The sequence below is a fragment of the Mauremys reevesii genome, linkage group 4, assembly GCF_016161935.1.
Source record: "Mauremys reevesii isolate NIE-2019 linkage group 4, ASM1616193v1, whole genome shotgun sequence".
Lineage (NCBI taxonomy): Eukaryota > Metazoa > Chordata > Testudines > Geoemydidae > Mauremys > Mauremys reevesii.
The window spans coordinates 103,036,883-103,054,288 of record NC_052626.1 but is presented as its reverse complement, the minus strand read 5'-3'; the positions used below and the strand labels follow the sequence as shown (position 1 = coordinate 103,054,288).

At 43.7% G+C, this 17,406-nt stretch overlaps 1 protein-coding gene and 2 non-coding genes across 3 annotated transcripts; all 3 read left to right on the top strand.

Annotated features, from left to right (window-relative positions):
- Positions 1 to 1,678: 1,678 nt before the first annotated feature.
- On the top strand, positions 1,679 to 6,472 carry RPS13 (ribosomal protein S13). The gene is made up of 6 exons (XM_039533643.1): positions 1,679 to 1,780; positions 2,515 to 2,563; positions 4,266 to 4,344; positions 4,744 to 4,913; positions 5,646 to 5,746; positions 6,376 to 6,472. The coding sequence occupies exons 1-6, from the start codon at positions 1,758 to 1,760 to the stop codon at positions 6,407 to 6,409; spliced, it is 456 nt and encodes a 151-aa protein (XP_039389577.1). The 5' UTR covers positions 1,679 to 1,757; the 3' UTR covers positions 6,410 to 6,472.
- Positions 4,586 to 4,676, top strand: LOC120405457. The gene has a single exon (XR_005598573.1). It is a non-coding gene; the product is annotated as a small nucleolar RNA SNORD14 (small nucleolar RNA).
- On the top strand, positions 6,054 to 6,149 carry LOC120405458. The gene has a single exon (XR_005598574.1). It is a non-coding gene; the product is annotated as a small nucleolar RNA SNORD14 (small nucleolar RNA).
- Positions 6,473 to 17,406: the final 10,934 nt, after the last annotated feature.

Here is a 17,406-nt window from a genome sequence, read left to right as displayed (position 1 = left end):
AAACCAAAGGCTACAGTTATAGCTGGAAATGGTAGATTTATGTATCTCATGAAATTAATAAATACTACTTAATTCACTCAGGAATGAATCCTTCCATTTCTTAGGCATGCATGTATGATTCTGACTTAGTATGTTTCTTCTCCCTTAAACCTGACTTTTTAAAGGGCATCATAACTGTAAGATTAACCTTTAGGAAGTTTTAAAACCTGTATCAATCAGCTCAAGTCAATGGAAAGTGGTTAAGTATTTGTCCATACTGGGTTAGAAGTCCACTAACACTCAGTGACTAATGGATAAAGTAATATTACTTGTATTCAAAAGACTTTCCTCTGAAGGCTTCAACTTTTTTAGTATTTTCCTCCCTCTACAAGCACATTTGCACCAACTTTTTTCTAAAAGAATCCTAGTGTGGTTAAAGTTGTAGGACTAAACAAGCACACCTTTCAAGCAGATATACAAAAAGGTATTGTAATACAAATGTTCAAGGATTTATCTCCAGGAGTTAAAGTAATTCTAACAATTTTTTTAAAAGTTCCAATGCTTTTTTTGGATGAGAGTAACAGAGATAGGATAGTGGTGCAGCTGTTTGTGCCAGTCTTATCTACCAATACCTAACAGAGCACTGCAGGCTTGTGAACATGATGCACAGATGTTCTGAGCAAAACACCTGCTGGATGCTACCAGAGTAAGTTGTGCATGGTCCATCTGGTGCTGGGTTTCTTCACCGGTCAGGAGCTGAGTGCACGATACAAACTGCAGCACTCAGTGTCCTGACTTGCAAGGAAAAATGAACCATGTCACATACTCTAACCTTTTGCGTATGAAACTTACAAATTGTTGGAAAGGGTAAGATTCAAAGAATTTAGTTAACACCTGTGGAAATGTCACCAGGAGGAAATGGTAGGAGAAAATAGCCACTTTCGTACAGTGAGGATTAACCAGACAAGGAAGCTGCACTACTTTTCCAGGGTACTAGATTAATGGGAAGGAATATATTGCGTGGCAGGTTAGGACTATTGGCAGTGCTGCTTGGAAAAATATTTCTTCCACCACCTGTGCCTACTCTGAGCAGGGAGGCTACTTCTGCACATGGCCTCATCCTCGCTGTCAGCCTCGTCCCTGGCTGGCTGTTCACGCCCCTGTTGTATCTTGCCAGAGTTGCAGAGGCGAGTGCGCTGGGGCCCAGTCTGGGTCCGGTGTGAGGCGACAGGTGCGGGCGCAGGCCCCGTCTGCTGTGGGCGCCCAGGCTTTTACCTCCCTAGCGTGGCAGGGGTTAGAGACGGGGCCTTGCGTGGAGAACTGGACTCTCGATTAGTGCTGGGAGAGGGGGAAGGGCCCTTCACGAGCCCCCCGGCCCCGCGCTGCCGGGCCCGCCGGCGTTGCGTGAAGCCCGTCCCGGGGTTCGCTTTACACCCGCTGCTGTCACTGGCGCTGGGTGACTCCTGCTGCCGGGCGCGGGAAGGGACCCGGGCTCCCAAGCGGAACGTCCCGCTCCGGCAGCTGGTCCCCCCCCGGGCCCAGCCGCTGCGGGAGCCAGTGGGGCTGGGGCTGGGGCGGGCGGGACCCTCCCTCCCGGGCCTGGCTGTGCCGGGGAGCCGCAGTGCATGCTGGGAGCCACGGACCGCGAGTGGAGAGCGCCTCTCTGGTTGGCCGGCGCGGGGACAGGGCGGAGTTACGCGTTGACGTCTCTTCCGGCGGAAGGGGTGAGCCAGGGCCCCCGCCTCCCTCTGGTCTTTCTTTCGCTGCCCGGCGCCATCATGGGTCGCATGCACGCCCCGGGGTAAGCGGCGGCGACGGCGGCGGGTTTGTACCGGGGGCCCCGCGCGGGGGGCCGCGCCTAGCGCAGTGGGAGCGGCCGGCGTGTCCCGGCCCCGCGGCGCGCAGAGAGACGGGCCTGGCCGGGGCGCGCAGAGAGAGGCCGGGGCGTCCGGCCTGGTCCTGCGCCGGCCTGAGCCCCGCTTCCGAGCCCCGCTGGCGCGAGGGGCACGTGTCGGGTTCGGCCTCGGACCGTGGGGCTCTGCGGCGGCGCTGGGCCCCGCACCCCGCTCGCACCCCGGGCAGCGCTGCTATGTGGGTGCTGGCACCGCCCGCCCCGCAGGCCGCCCCTGCTCGGCTGCAGGAATAAGCGCGCGGCTGCCCGCCCAGCCCCCCGAGTGTCGCTTGGAAACCCCCCTGTAACCCCTCCTCCCCCCCCACACACACGCACACGAGTCACAGTCGCGCTGGTTAAAGACCCCGTCTAGCTCAGAGCAGCGAGGCCGGTGGCTGTGGGGAGCGCCGAGCAGGTAATGGGGTGGCCGCGCTGGTGAGGGCTGATAGATACATTCCCCCAAAGGAGGGAAAGGGCAGTGCGGGAAATTAGGGCAGATACACGGAGTGAGCTCGGCAGTAGGGACCGTGGTAAGTTACAGTCCCGGGGGTTGCCACATGCATGTGTCGCCCTGAGGTCTACAATTTAAAGATTTTTTTCCTTTAATTTTTCCACTCAGTATCGTATACATCTCTTTTCAACAGGAAGGGCTTGTCCCAGTCAGCCTTGCCCTATAGGCGCAGTGTGCCCACAGTAAGTAAACGCCTTGGTTGCTTGTCGTATTACTTTCATCTCTTGACCATTGGTTTGATTTGAGCTCAGGTTTACAGTGTTAAAAGGATCTGATTTTCACACCCGCTTCCAGTTAGGTGGATGCAGCTTTATGCCCCCAGTGAAAACAAATGACAGCTTGTAGTATGTAGATATTTAGTTGAGATAGTTTGGTGTCTAAATCTTACCAATTTGACCTATTGAAAACCTCTACAATCCTCAGAAAACTAGGTCCTACAACCTAGTGACTGCCCCATTTCCTTGGAAAGAGTTTGTGGTCTCTGCACTTTATGGTACAGTTCTGTATTTTTCCAGTTACTGCCTATAGAAGTTTTGTAAAAGTATCAGAGACAAGGGATTGACTATACTTGGAGAATATATGGCTTCCTAAAGACATGTCTGCTCATGGACACAGGAAACTTTAACTGAAGTTGTAAATTTAAAGCACACTAACCACTTATGCAAATGCATTCATTCAGATGTAGTGGCGTTACTTCACTTTTGCTTCATTGTGTAAGTGAATTAAGCTAAGGCCACTTTACTTCTGAAAGAGAGCATTCTCACAGGAGTTTAATGTGTTCTACAGTCATAATTTGAATTAACTGATAACTTTCCTGAACATCCTCTAAGAATGATCTTAACTATGAATAGAGCACTGAACCCTGCAGTGCTGCTACCAGAGCAGTCTTTCCTCAAGAAAATCTTAAAAGGAAGTCAGTTAGAAATGTTAGTCATTTAACTTAATATATTTTTATTAAAAATAGTTTTCCTTTGCAAGTTACCCTTTTAAGTTAAAGATCGACACAAACATTAACCTACTAGGCAGAGATTGTTGTCCCATGCACAAAGTAAACTAAAAATATGGAGTAACTTTTCTCCATCTTAATTTCTAGTGATAGATAATGGAGTAATAGAGAAGGCAAACTAGCTGTTTTTAGATTTGAGATCCTCTAAGGCTCCAGTTAAATTTCAGTAATGCTAAATTCACTTTATAGATTTGCATTACTTTTTTGTATGTAATTGTTTTGTTTGACAAATCAGACAGTAAAACCAGGTAACTACTGGAGATGATACTTGAAGATCCAATTGGAGGGGAACTTCCTTGGTGTTACAAATCTGAGTCCATTTAGTTCCTTTTAGGTTTTCTTATCAGATTGTTGTGGAACTTTAGTTCTCCACATTTTGTCAGGTAGTGTTCTGTTCACTAATGCGATCTTTTACTACAAACCACGAAATGCCTTTTAACAAATCACTCACCAGAACCATTTCTGATTCACCTCTGACTTGGAATTTTACCAGAACTGTGTTTTGTATGTCACCATGTACAACATGATCATAGTAGTTGCATTGCTGCTATGGGTTCAGTGATAACTCCCTGGTGATGTAATATTTTCTTTACTGTTATGATGTATTGCCAGTCCAAGTTTTGTTGTGCTCTTGGGCACCACAAAGCAGTCTATCTCCAGTCTCTAGAGGAGATTGTAGAGTAATCATGTGGTAGTGTGCTTCTGATGATTAGCACTGACTGTTCCATGCATGCCACATGCTAAGAATATCCCCTTTATAGTGCATATAAATATTTAATAGACTATTATTGAATTTCAAAACTACTAGCTGTGTAGTTTCTCCTATGTAATCTGTACTTATTCATCACTGTAACTTTTTACAATAACTTTTTTTCTAGTGGTTAAAACTTACTTCTGATGATGTAAAAGAACAGATCTACAAACTGGCTAAGAAAGGTCTGACTCCGTCACAGATTGGTAAGTTTTATGAGCTCTTATGAAGAATGGATTTAAAACTACAAATCTGGGTTTAATTCTCACTTTTGCTAAAACTTCTTGGTGACACTAGACATCTTAATGTGAAACCTTAATATCTGTCTGCTTTGACCCACCCACCCACCCCTTTATAATATGGGAGGTCTGGGGAGCTAGGTTAAATTAATTGTTTGTAAAGTGCTTTGTGGTCCAGTAGTTGCATTGCTTTGGTAAGATGTAGGTCTCACTGTGATGATTGTTTTCCAACCATTCGCAGTTTCCACCAGAAAGGTTTTCCTTAATGTTGGCTAAACCTTCCTTGGATGTCTGAGTGAGCCTTTAGAATAATAGCACTTGTTGGCATGTTTTTCCTGGTATAAAGTATATAACTTTTAATTTCAGGTGTAATCTTAAGGGACTCTCATGGTGTTGCCCAAGTTCGTTTTGTCACTGGCAACAAAATTTTAAGGATCCTTAAGTCCAAGGGACTTGCCCCAGACCTTCCAGAGGATCTGTACCACTTGATCAAGAAAGCTGTTGCTGTTCGTAAACATCTTGAGAGAAACAGAAAGGTAAGCTTTCATTGACCAAGGTCTTTGAGTGGGAAAAGAGTGTTTTTTAAAAAAAAAAAGGTTTTTACCAAGATAAAGTACTGTAAAAACTTAAGCTAAACCTGGAAGAGTCTTTCAACTAATTTTAGACACTTTGCAATAATCAGTTGGATTATAAAGCTTTATCTGCTTTTTCTTCATTTTTTTATAATATATAAATAGCAATTCTATTGTAGCTTCACTTATTTTATTAGATTAATTGAATTTTGAAAATGAACCTTGTGATACTGTTCTGAAATTGCTATACATATTTGAATTAATATTATATATAGTTATACTAAGTGCAGATCAGTTTTTGATACTTAATGTTGAGTTTTTCTAATCTTTACATGACTGGTAACTTTGCAGCCTGAGCAGAGATTTTCAGTATGCTTCAGGAAATGTTGGCCATTACTTCATCTGAGTGAATGTAAAGGGCACAGCTGATAAAGCTAAGACTTTTATTGCCTATAAACAATACAAACAATTTTGGACTTGCCTGTCTTGTTAGCACAAATGCTTATCTTATACTTAAGTCTGCATGAATTTGATGGGTTAAAGAGCAGGACTGAACTCAAAAGTGGGGAAAGTGGCCCTTTACAATAGCTGTGGGTAATACTGAAATACTTCCCCGTTCACCAAGTGTAAATGGATCTCTTTGGATATTACAATCAAATCAAGAAATTCCCATTATATCTTCCTTTTCTTTTTAAGGATAAAGATGCCAAATTTCGTCTGATTCTGATTGAGAGCAGAATTCACAGGCTGGCTCGCTATTACAAGACCAAGAGAGTACTCCCACCCAACTGGAAGTAGTAAGTGTTTGTCTGTTCTCTTGTCGTTTCCAACTTGGAGGTCCCACAGGCCTAGTTGACAGTGAGGTTGAGTCCCCCCCCTTCATTCTAGGCAGGACTGTGACAGAGATAACAAACTTAGCTAGGTTAGAAAATCCAGTAAATTTGTAGGCTGATATAGTGACCAGCATCAGCCAGATTAATTTATTATACAGTATCATACATAAACTGCAATCTCATGTACCTTGTTTCAAATTATATATTTTTAATAATCTAAAATTGCCTCTCTCTAGTTCCCACATTAGTTCCATTGCTCAGGTCAGACGGCTCACTATGATGATTGATTTTTTTCCCAACCATTTGCAGTTTCCACCAGAAAGGTTTTCCTTAGTGTTGGCTTAACCTTCCTTGGATGTCTGAGTGAGCTCCTATAATTCTGAAAAGCCCAAAATCATCTAGATATACTATTAAATATTGCTGCTATTGTAGCTGTTCTTTGCTCCAGTGAAATATAGCAAAGCTGATTTGAAGCAAAGTTTGTTTCGGTTTTTTGTTTTTTTGGCAACTAAGTTATCTGAGAAGTTGCCACTGCAGTAGCAATATCCAAAATGAGAGGGAAATAATTTTCGTTTTCTTTTTTTTTCTTTCAGCGAGTCATCCACTGCCTCTGCTCTGGTTGCATAAGAGTTCACTCTTCTTTTTACTGAAATAATAAAGTCACGTTAAAGACCTGTGTTGTCTTCTAAATTCTGTGTGGAAGTTTCAATGAATGATAAGTTTGGGGAAGCTGATGTAAATTATATCTAATATTATATAAGGGTGCTTGTTAAAAATTGGAGGTATGCGTAGTATACTGGATCATATTTGGACGGATGTGAAGTGAACTGGATCATACCAGCTGAACATATTTTACGTGGTTCTCATTGAAGCCTGTGCCTGATCTGTGAAGCTAGTGACTAACCATCTTGCTGCTGTACACCCAGTTTCTGAACTATTTGTTCTTACCTTGTGGTGTTTTTACAATAGCACATGTTCCTCTTGCTGCCACAACTTAGAAAACAGGTAAACAATTGATTTGCCTTTTCTAATGTGGCAAATTCAAATTGAGCTGCTGCATTTCAGTCTGGGAAAGGGTTGGAAATATAACAATTGAATCCAGCCCTTGTAAGGAGAAATTGACTGGTCTTTGACTATTTGTTAGGCCCTCTTAATACCCATAATTTAATGGTTTCTGTATTATATGAATTTTGCAGAGCTGGGATTCCCATGCCCATAGCACTACTTGAATGTAGGGTCTATGCTGTTAAATCAGCCACTGATACAAGAAAAACAAATAACCCAGTTGCAGTTGTACAGGTTGATTGGAATATAGTGGTATCTGATCCATCTTGTTTTAATAGATTAAGAAAACCAGTTGTAATCCTGCTCTTGTGCCACTAAAATCTGTCCATTGCCCTGCTCACTGCCTTTTTAAAAAAGCGGGTTTTCAAATCACTTTTGGAAGGTTACAATTTTTAAATATTTTGGTTAGATGGCCTGACAAAGGGAAAAGCTGGGTTTGTGCCCCCGTAGGCTTTCTGTATATATAAAGTGGAATTTCTTGCCTTAAAATGTTAAATCTAGTATCCTGTTTTATTGGAGGGCCTACACAGGGGATTGAAAGTTTCCACAAAAGGATCCTTACCTGTTGTAAGTTGAGCTCCCGGAAAGGGTGGTTGATTTCAGGAGCAAGCTCTTACCAGAGAGGCCTCCTTCCTCAGTGGCAGTTCTCCAGTCCAATTCTGTTCCTCTGTTGACTTGTGCTGACCTAAAAGAGCTTAACACAATACAGCAGCTGAGGTTGCTTATGTATATAGTAGAAGGATTTGCTGCAAGCTGGGGATGGATGACAGGATGCATCACTTGGTGATTACCTGTTCTGTTCACTCTTTCTGGGGCACCTGGCATTAGCCACTGTCAGAAGACAGGATACTAGGTTAGATGGACCTTTGGTCTGACCCAGTATGGACGTTCTTATGAAATCCAGTTGGCTTAGGATGCTATCCTGGGCCTTTCTGTGTCCCACTTCCTGTATGACAGTGCCTCTGTAAAATTAAGATACTAGTACTGCCCTACCTCATGGGTGTTATGAGGATAAATATATTAAAGATTGAATAGCTCAGCTTTTATGGTAATTGGTGCCCAAGTAAGTTAAATTGCAGCAAGAACTTTATGCAATAGATATTTCCTTGTAACCTACTTGGTCCAGTGGAACACTTCACTGCCTCAGTTGTCATCTTACATCTTGATTGCATTACAACCACTTCTTTCCAGGTAGGATTACTGAGCAGAGACTGCCCAGCAACCCTAAACTCTACTCCAGTTTGAAAGGGTGGGTGCAAGAAATAGTAACTGTAAGGAGTTCTGAGATTTTGATCCTGCTGGTTCTGCAAATGCTTGCTTAAAGGAACTGTTCTGTAGGGGCAAGATACCTGACTGTTAACGCTGAAGTTCTGCTCTAAATTTTCCTAGTAATGGGAGGCCAAAGTTTATTAAGGAAAAAAAAAATTTGCTTCTCCCTTTACAGCTCCAGTTTGTGTGCCCCACAAACACTACTTAATTTCTCTGTATGTCTACCCGCAGGTAGGAAAGCTTTATTATCCCTATTTTATAGGGGGAACTGACATACATAGGCAAGTCCCTTAACCACAGGCCCATCCTTTATCTTTCTGCAGCTACCACACCCTTCCACTGTTTTCTGTCTCGATGTTTGGCTTGGTCTACACTACAGAGTTAGACTTCACAGCTCTGCTCTACTGCAAGGGGCTCACAGTTGGAGCTGTGAAATTAAAAAAGGCTGGTAGGCTCCCTACCATGAAATTGAGCCTTGCTACAGTACAATATTTGTATTGCTACATAATCACTAACGTTCATATAGTCAGCTATGAACACAGATGAGACCAACCCTTGTAGTTCAAATGCTGAGTTGGAAACCATCCAGATTTCCCCTATGGGTTAATATTCGTGTTCCTGTTCAGTCCTAAAGCTACCAATGTTGTCGTTAGCTCCCCCCAGCCCTCCTCCTCCTGGATTCTAATGATTCAGTTCTGGAAATATATGGATGTGGATGCTATAAGCAAAATAGTACAATTGAAGGACACTGATAGCCTTATAGTGAGCCTGAGCTGGTTTTTTTCCTTCTATGCAACTCCTTCGTTAACGATTCTGTGCGACTTTTGCAACAGTTTGTCCCAATGTCTCTGCCAATATTTTCCTTCTTACTAAACTTCCTTGGACTTGTTCTTTGCCTGCCTGATGCCCTCTGCCCTAGAGGTAGTTGCATTTCAGCAGTACTGTATGTCTTGTGTGCAGCTTCAGCATGTAAAATACTTAGAGATGTAAATGCAATTAGTTATGAAAATTATAATTCACAATTCCATAATGCCTCTGAAAAGCACAGGGGCCTGGGGAGGGGAGATGTATATACTGTAATCGGTAGAGGACTGCCTCAAGTGACTGCATATGACATACCCACACTTCTAATCTCAGCCATACACCCACTGGTACTTATCTTTGGTGTTATGAGATGTCTTAACAGGCACAGTCCCGGTAGGTGGCGCTGAAGAATATATACCATAGGGCCTGTAGTTTGTAGGACCAGTAAAACTTCTTGTGGTGTGCTGCAAATAGCTTTCTTCTTTTTGTGCAGCTCTTTCCATTAGTACCTAACAGGTCTGGCCTACTGTGCTGATGGAGGTGCAGGAGTGAAGTGAACAGCTACTATCTTTTGATGTGACAGCAGCTTGCAGAGTTGGTGGGAAGGATGAGGAGGCAGGTACCCCTTCTGGCTCTTGGCAGGAGAAGTTTCTGTAGCCTCACTGACTTATAAATTACAGAACCATTCCCGTGCTCACCACTGTCAAGTTAGCATGACAGCTGGAATAGCCATGGGACTTGAAGACAGGCCGTATAGTCTCTAAGGCCATGTTGTTGAGTGACCAGAGCTCAGTCCATTCTCCTTGCTATATCCACTGAGCTGTGTTGCTAAAGTGGAGCCTGAGTTAAAACCTGCTATTTTCAAATGTTTAAATGTTCTCAACTTTTGAAAACTGTTTAAGGGAAGGAGGAGGTTGGAAAAAGTATTTTAAAATACAGAAGCCCCTCAGAGACCTGGGGAAGGGAGGGATGGTAGCCTGCAGCAGCATTTGTTCAGACACATTAATTTAGAATGTATGGGAGGTAAATTAAGAACAGAGCCTCTGTATTATTCTTCCCAGTGGATTTAGCTGGCCTGAAGATGCTGCTACTGATCAAAGTAAAATAATGCACTAGATTTATTTTTAAAAGTTGGACAATTTTAGGACTAGTATTTCATCTGAACACTCAAATCTCAGATTTCTGGACAGGCCTACAAAAACTGGCTGCTGGAGGGCCGAGACCACTGCCTATCTTGCTGACCAGTATCCTCTCATTATTTCCTAGTGCTCCCCCATTTGTCTGTATCCATCTGTTGTTTCTTGACTTACGCATGGACCATAAGCACTTGGGGAAGGGGCAGTGTTTTTGTTCTACGCTTGTACAGTGTGCCTAGCACAATGGGGAGCTGGGTTGTGAATGGGCAGGAGCAGCTGGCTGATGGTCAGCCCTGGGCCTACCAGAGCAGCTGGCCAGTGGTCAGCCCTGGGGCTAGAGCAGCATCCCTGCTCCAGCAGCAGTCCCCCACACACGCCTCTGGGTATTTTTAGTAAAAGTTAGGGGCATGTCATGGGCTTCCATGAATTTTTGTTTATTGCCTGTGACCTGTCCCTGACTTCTACTAAAAAAAATACCTGTGACTGAATCTTAACCACCACTGAGAAAGGAGGGGTGTCCCCATTACATAGCAACTGTGGTGCATTGGTCTGGGAGTGCTCTCCTCTTCTGCCACACGCAGGGATTGTCTTCACTGCAGCATTAACCTGGCTCCTATTCATACAAAAACCTCTCACCAAGCATGGGGGTGCTTTACATCCCAACTAGCTGACTTGCCTGGAGCTATAGGCTAAAACCCATTTTCAACCAGGATGGTAACCTGCCAACTTTGCAGTGAAGACACAGACTAATCCACTTGGGGACTTCATAGTCCAACCCCTTCCCACAATTTCCATGACATAGCCAAAAACAGGTTCTCTCACAATTCACTTGGAAAGAATCGTAGAACAGTGCAGTGCAAAGCACCATGGGATAGAACCCCAGAAGTCCTACTGACACACCAGGGTAAGAGCAGCACCCATGTGGACACTGATGCCTTAATGTGGCCATGGGGAAAGGATTGTTTTTTTCCTCTAAAGTATCAAGCATCCACTTCTGCTGAACACATAACAGGCATCTTCGAGCAATAGTGTGCAGTGAAAGCATGGTGGGTTAAGCAACGCTTACCCTGATTTATCAGGCACCTTTACATGAAACTGTAAAATCTGAGTCTCTGAACATAATTTCACATGGTAGTACCACCTCTGTCCACTTTTGAGACATCACTTTGCAGCTGCTGACAGTCTGACTTGGAATGGTAAGTTCTACATCCCTAGGAATAAATCAGTATGTACTTGATATGCATGCATAATTCCTACAGTCATTAAGAGAGAGCTAGAGAAAAGGTGTGGGTGATAATATACAGAGGGGAGTGATTAGCAACACCACTAACCCCTGCCCTGCATAAGGGGCTGGAAGGAAAGGAAGCCTCTGGTTAGTTAATGTTTGCAGGGTGGTCTAAAGATTTAAAGTGCTGTTTGACTGCTAAGTATATATTTATTACTATCCTGAAGTATTCTGTGGTATGTTACTGTTTATTTTATGATGCCTCCCCTGTGAACAACAAACAATGGGGAACCATTCCTCAGATTGTAAGAATCACGTTTAATATTTGCAAAAATTTATAACTGTCCAGAGCTCCATTTTCACATCTTTCTATGAAAAATAGATGACTTTTCCTCAGGTAATTTATTTCAAGTAAGGAAACACAAACAAAGATTATCTCAGTGATAAATCATGGCTGCCACTAGACTGCTGAAAATATTAAGTGAAAAACAAAACACCACCTCTCAGCATATGTATGACTAACAATCGGACAGGGCAGGAGCAGATTAATGGTGTTTGGAAATGTAAGGCTGCAAGTTATGCTGTTCTGCTTTCTCTGGAAAAAATACAGAACTTCAAGAATGTGTTCTCAGTCAGCATTTCACTACCTTTTCAAAGTCTTCAGCTTCAAATCACTGTATGTAAATTAATCCTAAATAACAAAATGTGTATAAAACTGATCTTGATTCTCTGGGGAGAGGAAAAGTAGTATCTACTCTTGTTCTTCCTGGCTAATAAACGAGAATAAATATGCCCACCCGCAGATCTTTTTGAGAATTATCAGAGCTGTGAATGTCCCTGCACTCAAAACAGATCTGTGGTTTGGCTCCTCCCATCATTAGTACTTTCAGACTGGAGGGTATCTGATCAGTCAGTTTCTTCGCTGTTAATGGCACCCTTACAGCAAGCAATGTAGTTAAAAAACATTGCACGGGTTTCCTGGAGTTCAAGGGCCTCCTCCTGCTCCCACTCCCATTGAAGTAAATAGAAAAATTCCCACTAAATTCACTGAAAGCAGGATTGGGCTCCCAAGTTTTCAGGGTTGCTGGTGGGTTTGGTTTGGGCCAATGCAGCTGTGCATTCATGCAGCTGTTTTGTTTCCTTTTCAATGCTGGAATCAATCGAATGAAAAATTTGCTCTGTTGCTGGGCAGTTCCTTGCAATAACTCTGCATAATTTGCATGATAATACATTGCCTTGCCATAGTAACCTGCAGTCACTGCATGCCTTGGCAACACTGTACAAATGGGATGTCTGCAAACTGTGCTCATTGCCCTTTTATTCTTTTGGAGGATTTTTTTTTTAAATACTTTGAGTTTGATGGGCTAAGGCTTTTTTTCCTCCCTCCATTGTGTGACAACTTTTTCCTCCAATGCAAGTTGGAAGGCTATAACACTGTAGTGAACAGAGTGGTGACTAGTGCAACCTCTTTCCTTTCACCAGCAGGATTTATTAAAACCATTAACCAGCACAGGTCAAGTAACTGGAATTACATAAATATAAAAGGTTAATGCTAATGGCAGTGCAAAACACATCAACTGTAAATGCTCTCACTGGCATAGAATTATTGGGAGATTGCTGAGTAGTACTAATTTAGCTTTTAGGACAAAAGGAAGTGAAGCATGCCTTGTTACATCTACCTGTCAGCCTGAGAAATAGTGTGGCAACTAATTACTGCTAACTTTGCTTTGAGCAAGTGTAGTACCTATATTAAAATACATTGTCTGGGTTTTCTAGCAAGGGCCTTTGGGCTGGTTTTGTGAGCTAATATTTTATTCTCTTTGATGCTGCTTAGTTAGGACTGTTGTCTGGGTCAGAATTCTCATTCTTCAGCACCCAGAAGGGGCTTTCAAGTTGAGCAGGGCTGTTGGGGACCAGTCTCTTTTATGGTTCCTGCAGGTTCTTTGTGATGGAGATTAGTAATTTGCATAGATCCCTTAATGCCATATTACTCTGGTGTAAGTAGTGGGCAGCTCCTATCTTGTGCTGGAGAAGCTGTGGTGGGAAGCATGATAGCCATAAACAAAAAGTTCAGGTTAACTGAACAGCTAAGTTGAGCCAAATTCCAAAGCACCAGTTCCAGTGTGGATGATATTGGCAGTTTGGGATTTGGATAAGCATTTACAAATGTTGGGGAAAGGGGTGGAAAATCATGAAGACTTTATGTAAAAGATGGCCAGTTGGGATATATGCAGCATTTGGGCAGGTAAAATTCAAATAAGAGAAACCCTGACTTCCCCCCTACGCACACACCCTAATGAAAAATGTGATGCTCTATCCAAAACAAAATTCCACCCCCATCCTTGCTCACCTCAGTGAAACTGCATAAACAAATTAGGACTGAACATTATTAACCTTTTATAAACTGCAGCTATACTAATACTTAGGAGTAGTATAGGGCATTTCATTCATAGAGCTCAAAACACTTTGCAAAAGAAAATAAGTATGGTTATCTCCAATTTACAGATTGTACAAGGGAGGCAAATGAGGCACAGAGACCTGCGCAAGCAGAGCCAGGAATAGCCAGTGCTTCTTTTTAAGCTCTCACACTGATTTTCTATCATTGCAGTATATCATTTATATCCTCTCATTTCATTGGAATGACTTCTGGTTTATACAGGTGCAAGTGAGTAGAATCAGACTTCAGGTCTCCTGGCTTTCAGGCCAGTGCTCCAAATCCTGCCTCCTTAGCACTACATCTATATTACATTATTGGCTAACAACAATACTTCTGTAGTGAGAGTCAACCAAGGATCTCAAAAGGCTTTAAGCATTAACTAATAAAGCTTCCTGGCGTTCCTGTGAGGTCTTGGTAGTCCATCGACCCGATGATGACAAATCTGAGCAAATCCTCTATTGTTGGTCTCATGGTGTGCCCTTTGATGGCTATACAAGCCAATTCTAGAGGTGCACATTTGCCTGGCTTGCTTTGGCTATTCGTGCGTTGATCTCATTATCCAGTGATCCATGACTGGATATGACACTACCCAGGTATTTAAAGTTCTCCACTACTTTAAGCTGATTGCCATCAATGGAGATATTTGGGACAGAAGCGTTTGATCCAAGTACAGGTGGATGGAGAACTTCTGTCTTTCCGAGGCTGATAGTTAGTCCGAAGAGTTGCATGGCCTCGGCAAACTTGTTGACAATGTGCTGAAGATCATTTTCAGTGTGAGCCATGAGGGCACAGTCGTCGGCAAAGAGTGCCTCAAGAAGGAGGTAGGTAGAGGGGATTTAAATGTTACTCTAGGCATGACTGTAATGCAGCCACTTGTGGTTTGGAATGCAGCAGCTGTTAAGCACCATGCCCAGGAGTAAATATTTGCTGGGTCGAGTCCTTCACGCTCAGAGTACTACCTTTGAATTTTCCATCCTTAAACTTGCAGTGTTGGGTTTTTTTTCCTCTCTTTTTTTTTTCTTTGCATATAAAATATACAGTCTTTCGCCCTTGCTCCATTTGGCTGGATGCTAAGGGTACACAAATGTTAGCCCTATACCAAAGCAGACAGTATGTCAGTTAGCAAGATACACTCAATTGTCTACAATTAATAGGTGACCAGATGTCCCAATTTTATAGGGACAGTCCTGATTTTTGGGTCTTTTTCTTATATAGGTTCCTATTACCCCACAACCCCGTCCTGATTTTTCACACTTGCTGTCTGGTCACCCTAACAGTTAATAAAAGGCAAATGCACTATAAATACAAAATGCAGAAGGGTAATAAGATACATGTCTGTTCAAATTAGTCTGTCAAATGTAGCACAGAATTACTTTTTAATTTTACAACCAGAGGAGTATCAGGGCAGTTATCTGGAAGCACTAAGGGCCTCTTACTAAAAAGAGGTTAGTCCTAAACTCTGTCATCATCATAGGAAGTTTTTATTTATTTAATTTTTGCATCTGTACAAACATTGTGACATGCTTCCCATAAATTAATCCTGTTACTTTTTTTTAGTAAACGGATTCTTTTGCCTCTGAGATATTATCCCAGTTTTACAAAAAACAATTTTTTTTAAATCTGTAGCATGGGTTCCTCCAACACAGAGCATCAGTATAGTGCTGTGGATAGGGCCGGCTCCAGGCACCAGCTGAGCAAGCTGGTGCTTGGGGCGGCATATTTTATGGGGCGGCATTTCGCCCAATCCTAGGGCAGCACGGCTGGTGGTTTGTTTTTTTTGGTTTGCTGCTCCAGCCGCCCTGTAGGGGGCGGCAGTGCAGAGGAGGGGAGCGCCCTGCAGCAAACTGGGAAGGGCAACCCCTGTTCTTCCCTCTCCACCGACTGGAGTGGCAGGGAGCCCTCCCGGCAGGCGGCGCAGTGGTCGGGACCACGGGACAAGCGCCCCACTGAAGCCCTGGCCGCCCCCCTGCTCTCTCTCTCCCCCGCTCCCTCCCCGCTAGACTGGGTGCGCACTCCGCTGCATGTCTGCAGCACAGGGAGTCCCCCTGCACCTGGGCTCCGGCTGCCCGGCAGGGTTTTTTTGTTGTTTTTTTTCCCCCTGCTTTACTGCTCCGGCCGCGCCGGTTTTTTTTTTTTCCCCTGAATTGCCACTCCGGCCATGCCCCAGGTTTTTTGTTTTTTCTTTCCCTGCTTTGCCACTCCGGCCATGCTGCAGGTCCCTCCCCCGTGCTGCTCCGGCCACGCCGCAGGGGTTTTTGTTTTGTTTTCTTTGCCGCTCCGGCCGCGCTGTCCCCCCCGACTTTGCTGCTCCGGCCGCGCCACAGGTTTTTTTGTTCTGTTTTGTTTTTTTCCCCTCCTGCTTTGCCGCTCCACCCCTCCCCCCCCCTTTTTTTTTTTTGCTTGGGGCGGCAAAAAAGCCAGAGCCGGCCCTGGCTGTGGAGAGGAGAATTGGTGTATTGGGAATAGGGCGGGCAAAACTAACTTCCTCCAGAGAGTAACAAGGAAGCAGGGATCAAACTGAGTCACAATTCCTGGGGCCTTTCAGCTACCCACTGCTCCTTACTCAGGGTAAACTGCAAGGTGCCTCTCTAACCCACTAATCTCGTCCTTACATAAATTGCTATGAGGATAGTTACAAATCAGGTCACTTACGACAGAAGTTGGGAGCCTTGGATGTGCTGTATTTCTGTGCCATTTCAGTTGTTAGTCTTGTAACCTCTTGACTGATACAATATCCTTTGAAATGCTTAAATTATAAATACTGCACAATAAAACCCCAAGTTAACAGCCTTATACAGATAGGTTCTCAGAGGAACTATGCAGAGCCTGTCGTTGCTTCGGGAATCTTTAGAAATGCTCAGCTTATCTGCCTTCCATCGCTAGAAAACAGCAATTGCATCACCAACTGCAGCTGTATGATACATTTCTAAGGGTCACAAGCTTGTACAAAAGATTCTATTTCAGACAGAAGAGATTTGGTTGCCCTTCAGCCTGTTTCTGATCTAATCCACAGCTCAGCCTAATAGGGCTGATTATGACGTGAGAAGCATTCATCCCTTGCAGCAGCCCGTGGCACTTTAATGAAACAATGATATCATTTGAGCAACACAATCATGTCCTGCTGCAGTGTTGCTTTGGACTTAAGGAGCAATTAGATTTTTTCTTATCCCCCATCAAAACTGAAAAGTTCAAGCTATTTCTTGTCTGCAAGTGACTGTCATCAGAAATGTCAGACTGCAGATATTGAGACTATATAAAATTTAATAAAACAGATGTGAGTCCAGAGTGACACACAATCCTACAACATACAGAAGTGCAGTGCTGTTTATGTAGACAGGAGTTTGACTGGAGAGGCAACTCTCTCTTTTTGGGAAAACAAAAACGTAAGTTTCATTCTCTGGAACTCCATTCAGTTGCTCTGATGTTTACTCATGTTATTTAGTCTTTATTATCAAAGAGTTGTATGAAGGGATTGTGACGTTCCCCTCTGGTGTTGTCTGGACTGGTGATCTGCTAGGCCATGCCAGTCCTTGACTCTGGAAACCAGCCTTCCCCTGCTCTGCTGTGAGAACCCCACCCCTGGGCTGTTCACACACAGTCTCTGGCATGTAAGCTGCTCCCAGCTACTTGCTAGCGAATGACACTAGCCGATATCTCCAATCCCAGAAACAACCCTATGAACCTCTGT

Bases quoted from the DNA above. Each gene is read 5' to 3' on its own strand.
- RPS13 (XM_039533643.1), top strand. From the start codon at position 1,758: ATGGGTCGCATGCACGCCCCGGG. The intron at 1,781-2,514 runs GTAAGCGGCGGC...TCTTTTCAACAG, and splicing joins GGTCGCATGCACGCCCCGGG to GAAGGGCTTGTCCCAGTCAG. The intron at 4,914-5,645 runs GTAAGCTTTCAT...TTTCTTTTTAAG, and splicing joins ATCTTGAGAGAAACAGAAAG to GATAAAGATGCCAAATTTCG.